Source organism: Daucus carota, chromosome 1 (genome assembly GCF_001625215.2).
Source record: "Daucus carota subsp. sativus chromosome 1, DH1 v3.0, whole genome shotgun sequence".
NCBI lineage: Eukaryota > Viridiplantae > Streptophyta > Magnoliopsida > Apiales > Apiaceae > Daucus > Daucus carota.
In genome coordinates, this window is record NC_030381.2 from 55,354,495 (window position 1) to 55,366,240 (window position 11,746).

At 33.0% G+C, this 11,746-nt stretch overlaps 1 protein-coding gene across 1 annotated transcript; it reads left to right on the forward strand.

The window, feature by feature from the left end:
- Window positions 1-1,229: 1,229 nt before the first annotated feature.
- Window positions 1,230-10,873, forward strand: LOC108212345 (DEAD-box ATP-dependent RNA helicase 16). Its single transcript, XM_017384092.2, has 15 exons — window positions 1,230-1,492; window positions 1,831-1,989; window positions 2,075-2,164; window positions 2,260-2,388; window positions 2,525-2,625; window positions 2,843-2,957; window positions 3,801-3,932; window positions 4,110-4,175; window positions 4,325-4,495; window positions 5,160-5,255; window positions 6,021-6,155; window positions 7,232-7,314; window positions 8,116-8,153; window positions 8,243-8,457; window positions 10,559-10,873. Exons 1-15 carry the CDS (start codon window positions 1,319-1,321, stop codon window positions 10,643-10,645), a joined length of 1,791 nt encoding a protein of 596 aa, XP_017239581.1. The 5' UTR covers window positions 1,230-1,318; the 3' UTR covers window positions 10,646-10,873.
- Window positions 10,874-11,746: the final 873 nt, after the last annotated feature.

Here is an 11,746-nt window from a genome sequence, read left to right on the forward strand (position 1 = left end):
CTCTTTTTATTTATCAAGCTAATATATTCTTGCATCCTCTTTAAATATGATTAAATAGAAAAAATAAATTGAATTTTTCATTCCTTATTTTTCAAGTTAAAATTTAATTTTGTTGCTAACTTTGTTTTACATATAAAAAACGGTTTAAACCGAAACCAAACCGAACCGAACCAAACCGTTTTAAACAGATTGGTTTGGTTTGAATTTTAAACATAATGGTTTGGTTTTGGATTGAGATTTTGAAAAACCGATTATTTCGGTTTGGTTTGGTTTAGACCTCTAAACCGCCCAAACCGCCCGATTCTCACCCCTATATATAATACTAGATATCAGTGTGTTTTAAAAATTTTAAATTTAGGATTTTTTTAAAATTAAGTGACTTGTTTCGAAAGTGTGTGATATAAAAAACAATATCATAATCTTTATAAATAGAGTTAATTATATTTTGTAACTCCTAAGTTGCTCCAAATACAGTTTAGTACATGAACTTTAAAACATGGCAATATACACCCGACACTTAACATTTCCGTGCAAGTTGTAACCTCTGATCGCTGGTCACTATTCCGTCTCAATCTGCCGTTAACTTTAACTATTTAAAAAATAACAGTGTGTATATTAGTTTCAAACGGTGTGTAATATATGTATATATTTTAACATTTTAAAAATAGTGACATTGTTTATGTAAAAAATAAATTTTCAGATTTTAAATCTAAATACATAATAAAACTAATAATAACATTTTCATGTCGAGACAATTTTTAAACACTTTTAATTAATAATATTAATCAATTATGTCGATTTCTATTAGTTATTATCAAAAAGTGTCCTCGATATCAATAAAACTGCTAAACTTTTAAACATCATATGAAATATTTAAACTTGAACATAATATTAAACAATATGTTAAGTTTATTAGCTAAAACTCAATTTATTGCAATGCCTAAGTACAAGTTAAGTTATTTTATTTAAAATAATAAGTAAAACCGACCTCTCTAAAAAAAGAGTAAAACTAATCTCTGTTTCTTATAACCACATGAAAACTAAAGGAAAAATCAAAATCAAAATCTAATCAACATACTTGTTAAGAATTTCTTTATTTTTTGACTTCAAATTCCATCTCTATTTATAATAATTTATAATTTATAATAAACAAAAAAGTTATCTACGAGAATTATACTACAAGGGAAAGAAGTTGAAGAAAAATAAATATTTCGTTTTATAAATTTTTGGAATGCCGCGTAGGCCAAACCTAAAATGACTAGTCACATCTTCGTTTGTTAACACTCCAAACACCTGCAAAACCCTAAACCCTAAAACAATGGCAGCAGCGAAATCGTCGGTAGATATCGAAGTCGAAGACAGAGAACAAGCCGACGAGACTTCGAAGAGCTTCGAAGAGCTCGGGGTCGACGCTCGTCTCATTCGCGCTCTTTCGAAGAAAGGCGTGAACAAGCCGACTCCAATCCAATGCTCCGCCGTCCCGTTAATCCTAGTAAATCTCAATTTCTACTTCGATTTTATCCAATTATATGAATTTGTACACGCGGCACTGTTTTTTCCTTGTTTTCTGATTTCGCATCTAAAAATGTCGAAAAATATCGCAGAATTGATGTGTTTGTTGCAATCCAACTCTCATTGTACACGTGGCACTTTTTTTTTGGTTTTGTATGAAATATATCGATCCAGGAATTTATGTGTTTGTTGCAATTCAACCATCCTTTCAAAGGATTATATGCGTTCTGTGCACGTGTCACTGTTTCTTACTCTTTTTTAGGTTTCGTATTGAAAATTATTCAAAATGTTAAAGGATTGGCGTGTTTGTTGGTTTAGGAAGGGAAGGATGTGGTGACTCGAGCTCATACTGGTTCAGGGAAGACGTTTGCGTATTTGCTACCTGTTCTGCAGAAGCTGTTTTCGGAGGTTTCGGAGCAGAAGAAGGCTGCGCCGGCTGTGTTTATTGTTGTTCCGACTCGGGAGCTCTGTCAACAAGTAATGATTGAAATTGCTTGGTTTTGATGTGATTTTGTTGTGTTTGGGTTTAGAAAATGAGGTAATTTTGGTTTTGTGAATGTAGGTGTATAATGAGGCCATGTCGTTGATTGAGTTGTGTAGAGTTCAACTTAAGGTTGTTCAATTTACTACGGATGCGCAGATTAATGACTTGGTACTTTTCCATTTTGTGATATTTGATGGTAAAAAGTTTTGCAAAAAACTGTGTGCATGTTTAGAAGTTTAGTGATATTCGGTTTTTGGTGGCAGAAAGTAGCATTGGCAGGGCGGCCTGATATTCTTGTGTCTACTCCTGGAGGTATACTTAAATGCTTGAAATTAGGGGTGCTTCAAGGAAAACAGATTCAAGATTCACTTTCTGTTCTTGTTCTAGATGAGGTAACATCTTCTTGTTGGTATTAGCAATCAGTTTATGTGTAGCACCTCATGCGTAGTGGGTAATTTTATACATGGATTGGTGGGAATACAGGATGATTATGTACAAACAAGTTTAACTAGTTGTATATCTTATCAGGCTGATCTTCTGCTTTCATTTGGGCATGGGAATGATTTGAAAGCTCTAACTGTTCACATACCTCGCCAATGTCAATGCCTTCTTATGTCTGCTACTATAAGGTGTGTTTCTGTGGTTTATGTGTAATCTCAGCGTCTAATTTTATGCCATGCACCTCAAATTGTTGTATCCATAACTTTCTGAAACTTCAATGAACCTCAAGCACAAAATTGACAATTTTTTAGGGCTCTGGTTAACGTAAATATGATCCTGTTCTACCTTAAATGCATTCTCCACTTCCTAAATGCACTATCCACTTTCTGCTCTGTTTATTTGCAGTGAAGAAGTTGAAACGCTGGCAAGGCCTCTACTACACAATCCATATATCTTGACTTTGTGTGATAATGGGAATGAAAAGGATGAAATTGTGTCTAAAAATATTCAGCAATATTATGTGAGCACTTCAAGACCATTTTGGGTTTCTCCAGAATATCTTCTGCTATATTTACTTTTCTGTTTGTTTGATTCTACCCTAAACTTGAATTCTAACACACTCTATCTGGAAGATGTATGCAGTGTTTCCTTTTGTATCACCTCATCACTACCTGTTTGTTCAAATATTTAATATTTAATATAATCTCAGTTATGAATATATCACATCTAACATAGACTCTTGTTGAACTGATTTTTTATATTCCAAAACTGATTAGGGTGGAATGAAGTGGTTTTGTTAGAGCTATATTCTCACTACGTAATTTAGTCACTTTATCAAAGTTCTACTTTTCTAGACAAAAGATTGTACCAATATTTCTGTATACTGCAATGTGTCTTGAAGATGAAGGACGAAGCAGTTTTCTAAAATAAAAAGGAACGAATAGGTTGATATACTGATGTACATGACATGATGACAAGCTTCTTGCAGGACAAAACTTGGATATATTATGAACGGAAAACATTAGAGGAAGGAGAATCTAACATTGCTTGAAGTAATCCAAACAACTGAATTGCGTAGTTCTATTTAGGAAATTTAAAACATTTATATTAATATGATTGAAAAGCTAATGCCTAGAAGAAAAGGTGAAGATAATAACTCCTCACTTTTACTAGTTACAATCTGTTACTTCCATTAATCCTTGTTAATACCTATACTTTGTTGATGTCTCTGAAATTACATTCCTTCTTAGATATACAGAATAAATGAATGAAAAAGTAATTTACTGTTGAGAAACTTATAATATGTAATTATTTAAATCTTGCTATGGTGCTGTTTTTTGAAGTTCTAATCTATGTTATGCAGATCAAATGCAGTTCTCGCGATAAGCTTGTTCACATCCTTGCCCTCTTAAAGCTGGAGCTGGTCCAGAAAAAAGTTCTAATATTTACCAACACAATAGACATGAGCTTTAGACTAAAGCTTTTCTTGGAGCAGGTAGGCCAACTACTTGAAAGATCTTGAAATGGCTGATTTTAGTGCAAGGTGTTCATGTGACTAACCTTTTCTGGGAATAAAGTGTATTGTGTATTTTTTTGTGTGGCTAAATTACTGTATACATTTTTAGCTATTATAGATTTCTGAAATTGTTAACAATATCTTTGATGCTGTCAGTTTGGAATCAAATCAGCTGTTTTCAATTCCGAGTTGCCACTGAATTCTCGTAAACATATCATTGAGGTATAGCCTTTGGAGTGCTAGTCCTGTGCTTCTTCACTTTATAAACTTCAAAAAAATTATTAGTTTTGCAATACGATGGTTTGTAAGCTTTAAATCTCATTGATAATGTAAGGTTTGGTCTTGAATTTGTCAATTTACTGTGTTCATAGGGATTTAGTGCTGGACTTTTTGATTATATGATTGCTACTGATGATGGTGACTCCAAAGAAAAGGAAAAAGACGGGGATGGAGATAATGCCGTGAAAAAAAAATCTAAAAGGCGTGCCAAAGACACTGAAGCTGGTGTAGCGAGAGGAATAGATTTCAAAAATGTGCATACGGTAAGAACATAAACAGTATACTGGCTTTGTTAATTAATCAAGTTATCAGTTCTTGACTTTGCTGCTCAAAAATGTGTGGAGATGTTCCTAACTTTTTAAATGGGTGCCTTCATGTATTCTTTTGAATATATTTTACCTGGTAATTGCTTTCATGGGTGCTACCTGCTGCTTTCCCATTCTTTTTTGATAGAGTTAAACATCTTAATTAATATTTTCCCTGTATTAAGCCTAGACATGAAAGCAAAGTTCTTGGATATGTTCTGCTCCTACTTCTGTTTAGGCATATGATAAAGTTTTTTTTTTTTACAGGAAGTTGCAGATAATGATTTGTTTGATACTCTGTTTTTTTCCTCTTATCGTAGGGTGATGTTTATAATTAATCATTAGTATTCATTAAAGTTAGACCTTAGAAAGAGGCAAGTCATGTATCATCTCTCAGACTCTTACTCTGTAATATGAAGAAAGATTTAAAAAGACATCAGTTGTTTGTCTCATCAGTGTCCAAGTTAGACCTTGGGAAAACTTAATGTAGTGAGCATTGAATCTTTTGTGTGCAGGGGCAGGCATTAACAATTGTGCAAGTGCAAGCATGCAACTGACAATTATTTTACTGTAAACGATATACAATGTTTTCACTTGGTAACATGTGCTGTGGTTTGAACAGGTTATAAATTTTGATATGCCACAAAGTGCGGTACGATATGTACATAGAATTGGGCGGACTGGAAGAGCGCATGACTTGGGTGAATCAGTGTCTCTTGTAAGCTTTTAATTGAAGAATTGGTTTTTTTTTATAGACTTATCTTCATATGTTTTAACTGGTTTGAAGGCCTTCTTTAATTTCTGGGTTAAGCCTGTTCTAATCACTGAACTGACCTAAGAAACGCGTTCACCTTCGAAGGATTGTTCACTTTTACGATTGTTTCTTCCTGGCACTCCATTGAATAATATACTTTTTAAAAATAATAATTATTTAATAGTCGTAACGATGTTGCACTTGCTTTCTCTTTTTCTCTCTCTGGCCCTGGACAAGGACAAAGCTAAAATGTTCATAATATATCAAATCCTTGTATTACCGGGCAACTTTAGTACTATTTGACTAGTTTATAAGTGTTATCACCAATTTTTAATATATTACTCCTTGTCATTCATATACCTGTTAAGTTGGCTTGGAAGTGATCTAGTTGGATATTGGTTTCTCCCTGAATTATGTCACTCATTTAATTGTGTGGAGGCAATGAGAGGGTTAACCGAGTAAGAAAAGATAATATGTTGAGTACATCAACATACAATTCAGACGATGACTAGAGGCTGTCAACATAAACTAATTAAGCCTATTTTTTGATCGACATAATGATGTTTGATATTTCTTTTATGCTTAGTCAATGCTTTATTAGAAAAGCCTATATGGTGGAGAGCTGCCGTTTGACGAGATGTAAATGAGCTAATGTTTGTGCTGTAGATCAATTTAAGTTGTTAGTTCAATGTCTGTTTTATTGTTTTTGACTATTTCTGTCATATACAGGTTGCTCCCGAGGAAGAAAACGTTTTCGAAGAAATTGAAGCTTTGTTGGGGGAAAATGGTCCAGACTCAAACCCTATTGCTAAGTTCCGTTTTCCGACTGAGAATGCTGTTGAGTCTCTACGATATAGAGCTGAGGTATGTTCTTTAATGGTCTATACTACTTTGTCAGTTTTTGTCACTCTTTTTGAAGTTGTCAGTTTATTCTCTATTAGAATTATCTATTACATATTCAATTATTCTATAATTTATCTTTGACATGAACTGATTTCAAGGGTAGCCATTAAGACAAATATTGAGTCTGGCATGGTAGAGTTGTATCTCTGATTAATATATGTAAAATACTACCTTTTAACCAGATGCACAAGATTTTTTTAAAATAATTTATAGCTTGATATTTAAATAGCTATTTTATACATTAGAATCATATTTCCTTCACATATATTTATACATGCAATCTCTCAATATATTGAATTCATGACTTATCTTTTTATGTCAAAATGTAATACTTTTTTCTGACGGATATATTTTACCTATGTCCCCCCTCCGTCCCAACCATTTCTTTACACTTTCTTTTTTGAGATGTCTCATCCAATTCTTTACATTTCAAAACTTACCAAATATAGTAGAATTATATAATATAACAATCAACTACTCTTACTATCTTTCTTCACTATACTTACTTTATACATTAAATATCAACTGGTCCTACCACTATCCTCATTTTTCTTACTTTTCATCTGTACTTTACTACATTTCTTAACCTCCGTGCCCAACCCAAATGTAAACATTTGGGTGGGACGGAGGGAGTAATAATTAAGTATCCAACTTGTGACCTTTCACAAATAAATATATATATTTTCATTTGTCAAGCTTGGAATCCTTATATGCTGTTTGATAGGAATCGAACTCCTAAACTTTGTTAGTACCTTTGGATTTTATAAAACTAATAGTAGCTTGTAATATATTGTTGACAAGAACCGGATTCAAAACCTTTGTAGTATCTTTATAAATTATATATCTTGGATATTAAATATTTGTTGAAGGGGTTTGGAACCCTAGAACTTTGCATAAGATTCCCCTTATGCCTGTTTTTTAAGGTGCCCTCTTACAATTATCATGTATAGGATGTAATATATGTGTATTAAGCACTTTGTATACTGTTTTGTTTTATTTTAATGAATAACATGATACTATTTTATTGACCTTGACAGGATGTTGCAAGAAGTGTAACAAAAATTGCAGTGAGAGAATCACGAGCTCAGGATCTAAGAAATGAGATTTTAAATTCTGAAAAGTGAGTAATTTCTTGCTCCATATTCTATATGCATGCCTTGAATCTGCACCACATGTCCTTATATTATTTTCTCTCTATAGTTTTGAAATATAGTTACTTACCTAATTTTTATTATTTTTTCTAAAACTAAATATCATAATTATCTCAAGACTTACACTGCTGTTTTTCATTGTTACAACTATGTGGTGCTTGATTGTACAAGGCTATGTACCTTCTCATATCCATACTATATATATATATATATATATATATATATATATATATATATATATATATATATATATATATATATATATATATATATATATATATACTATTAAAGCCGAAACAATAAAAGTTTTGGTCGGTCGGTCATTATTTGGGTCAACTTACGGGCCTCTTTATTGTAAAATGAATGTATCCATGAAGTAAATTAAATATTACAACATATAGGAGTACAATAAAAGAACAAATATTATAATTCACCTGTGTATCACACAGGCTATAAGCTAGTGTGTGTGTGTAGCCACGTTACTTTGGAGATGGGATGTTATTGTCTTTTTGTTTGGACTTGCAAATGAATGAGCTGTTTGTCTACTTCTATCTACTTAATCATAGAACTGCTGGTAAATGCCGCTTGAAATTTGTTAACTGGACTGCAGTTATTTCCAGTCAACCTTAATAAGTTTTGACTTTGTATGTGCAAACATTATCATAAGGACATTCTACAAACTACACCATACATATATGCACCTAATTTTGAAGAAAAATAATGTTCAAAGCTTAACATGATTTAACATACATGTTGTTGTGCATGTGCAGGTTGAAGGCCCATTTCCAAAATAATCCCAAGGATTTAGGTAAGAGAGTTTTTTAGCCGCATCATCTATTTTCTATTATTTTTTGATAATCTGAGAAGTGAGTTGATCTGTTATTATTATGTGGACAGATCTTCTGAAACATGATAAGCCTTTAAGTAAAAAGGCCCCTGCTCCTCACCTCCGTGATGTCCCTGCATACCTATTGGATCCAACAACACAAGAAGCAAGCAAGATTGTCAAGCTTACTAGTGCAGTAATGAGAAGAAATAATAACTCTGCTCGCCGCAGAGGATCACAGGGGAAGTCTAGGAACAGAGATCCTCTCAAAAGTTTCTCTGCCCAGGTATATAGAAGTTATTGTTTTTCTTATGCTTCTTTTTCTCTAACCTTTATAAAAGAATTGTTTTAATTAATTCTGACAATACTCCCTGAGCTTACACTTAATGATATCGATGTATATATTGATGTAAGATCTATTATTCAGTTTGCACGCAAGTTCAAGATAATGTTCCCATTAGGCAGATTTCAAGTCAGTAAAAAAGGTTATAAACCCTTTAGTTCATTTTGTCACCCCTCATGTTACCCAGAGCTTTTCCCGAGATAGCTTCATGATTTGCAGTTGTAAAGTATGAGAGGAAAGATACTACAGAGTCATTTGGTTGTAGGGATGGCAAACGGGTCGGTCGAAACGGGTTTTGTAAAAACCAAACCCGAACCCGAATTTATATTGTAAACCCGAACCCGAACCCGAACCCGAAAAAACCCGAACTATGTAAACCCGAACCCGAACCCGTCGGGTTCTCTTCGGGTTCGGGTTAACCCGAAACCCGAAATAAATAATTTTTTTGCAAAAATAAAATTTTAAAAATTCAGTAGTTTAAAATAAAAATATTGCAAATTCTGAAAATTTGAAAGGAAATTATAATTTAAACATTACAAAACTATATGGTCCATTTTATTTATTTAGTCTGCTAATATGGGGAAAAAAGCACTAAAAGCAAGGCACTAAAATCATCCTGATAGTTTACCTTGTGGGTGACAAACAAAGTCAATAAGAACTGAACCGAGAACTCATGTACCGCACTGCCGCTGATGTGCCGCTGAATCGCAACTCTCAAAAGTGAGAACCGAGAAGCAGGAGGCCCGAAGCTAATTAGGTTTGGGGTCAAAGTCACAATGACTTAATAAGACTACGCACCACGTATGTACATATTAGTATATTACTAATTACTAATATATTAATATTAATAATTTATATATATATATGGGTTTCGGGTCGGGTTCGGGTTTGGGTTCGGTTTGAAATGGGTTTCGGGTTTTCGGGTCGGGTTCGAAACGGTATGCCATAAACCCGAACCCGACCCGAAAATAGTTCGGGTTTAAAAATTAAACCCGAACCCGAACCCAAACCCGAAATATTCGGGTTCGGTAAAACCCAATCGGATCGGTACGGTTCGGGTATCCATCGGTTCGGTACAAATTGCCATCTCTGTTTGGTTGGTTAGTATCAGGAATCAGATATGGGTTTAGAATCAACCAAACCCATACCTCATGTTTGGTTGATCTTTTTTTATTTTTGTACCCATACCTCAGACTCCTAAGCTTATGGTGGCTATGGGATGGTGGTACAAGGTATCTTTTTAATATTATTTTTATTCCTTAAAAAACAATATCTATATGTACAAATAAATGATAATAGTAATAAAAAAATATTTACAATTTTTAATATGATAAAATATATTAATTTAATTAATAACTTGATAATATTTTAAATCAAAAAAAATTATTCCGGCACTTAACCAAAAACATGAGAGCATCTCAATTATCTCCTAATTGGCTCCTAAATATAATAAAAATAGTGAGCTCCTAGCTAGTGAGTACATCATTAGGAGTGTGAACTCCAACAATGCTCTTTATACCCACTCCTAACATTATATCTTATTCTTATTTGAACTCCACTATGATAAAAATTCAAATTCAAATGGTCGAGAATGAATATTTTATTATAAAAATCAAGTTAAGGAGTCATGTAGTGGCTCTTTAAAGAATGAGAAGAGTCTCCTAGTGTTTTTAGGAGCCACTAAGAGTCTCGTGGAGCTCTATTTTTTCTCATGCTCCTTATTTTTGGACTTACGAGCCTATCTATGAGTCTCTTGGAGATGCTCTGATATTAGAAATTATACCTCAACCCCATACCATCTCAAACCGATTCCTGATTCCAACCCCATACCCCCTCATGAACCAAACAACTTCTAAATGATCAATACAAAATGATAGGCTCAACCTGTCTATTTGCAAAGAATATTATGTTCTGGGTGTTGGCATCAACATCTAATTTAAGTTGCTGATTTTTGATGAAAATATGTATGGTATAGTGGTTTTGTTTGGTATTACATTTAGTTTGCATTGTTTCCTGCTTATGCATGTTCCTTCTGTGGTCACAGGGACAGAAGAATTCTTCAAAAGGAGGGATGAAAAGGAAGGGAACAGACGGGGATAGTGGCAAAAAATCCAAAACAAAACACACATGATGCATTTTGTTTTACTGCATATAATTTAAGGTGGTCTAATGTTGTCACTTGTAATGTCCCTCAATTTTGTATCGAGTTTGTAATGCCATAACGAATATGTCCCCCCCTGCGGTTCTCAATTATGTATTGTTAGTCTTCAGGTAACATGATATGTAACTAGCTTACCCACACTGCTCTTAGGTCTCAACCATTTTCGGGACATTGGAATGGAAATACATGTTTGTGCTATTTGGGGGTGGTTAGCACAGCCAGAATTATTGTCACGGAAAACTGTTAGCAACATCAAATTGAAAGATAGTTACTATATAAGTAATGAGATAGTAGTACTGTAGTACTGATGCTCCGAAAGTCCGAATCTTAAAAAATTTAATTGGTTATAAAGCCAAGGGGACTTGTTAATGAATCACATAGCATTGAGCAAATAACTTGGGAAGAACTATAGTTAAAACAGGAAGAAAATCGGGAAAAATCTTTACCTTGGCCACTTCTCTTAGCAACTCAACCTGGTTCTAAAGTTGAATGTTCCCTGTAATGTATATGCGGTCACTAACTGTTTATAAATGTAACAAAGGTGTATATTCTTAACCATGGGTAAGAGGGTTAACTTTTTGTGATTTCTGACAATGTTTTTCATGAGATTCAACAATTATTCAGAGAGATTGTTTTTTTGCTTAGAAAAACTTACTAAAATTTGAGTGTTTTTTTAAAGTTCTCTAACATTTTTATTTATTTTGTGACATTGTTACGACTCATAAGTGTTTTTTTTTTGAGCTAGTTTTGAAATTAAAATGTGGAAATTATTTTAAGTTCTGTGGCATTTTCTTTTATTTTGTCTGTTTTGAGTTAAATTTTAAATTTCAATTACTCTCTATCTATCTAATCCAATTTTTTACACCAAAATTAGACACGGATAACACAATATGTAAAATATGTGAAAAAGTAAAGTTGATAAATAAAAATTATTAATATTTAATTAATAAATTAATGACAACGTGATTGATTGACTGGAAAATATTTCTTATGTCCCATTTTACATATATCATTTTGTAATTTTTTTTAAAATACTTATTTCTTTTTCTTTTCAAAGCAACTTTTCGAATT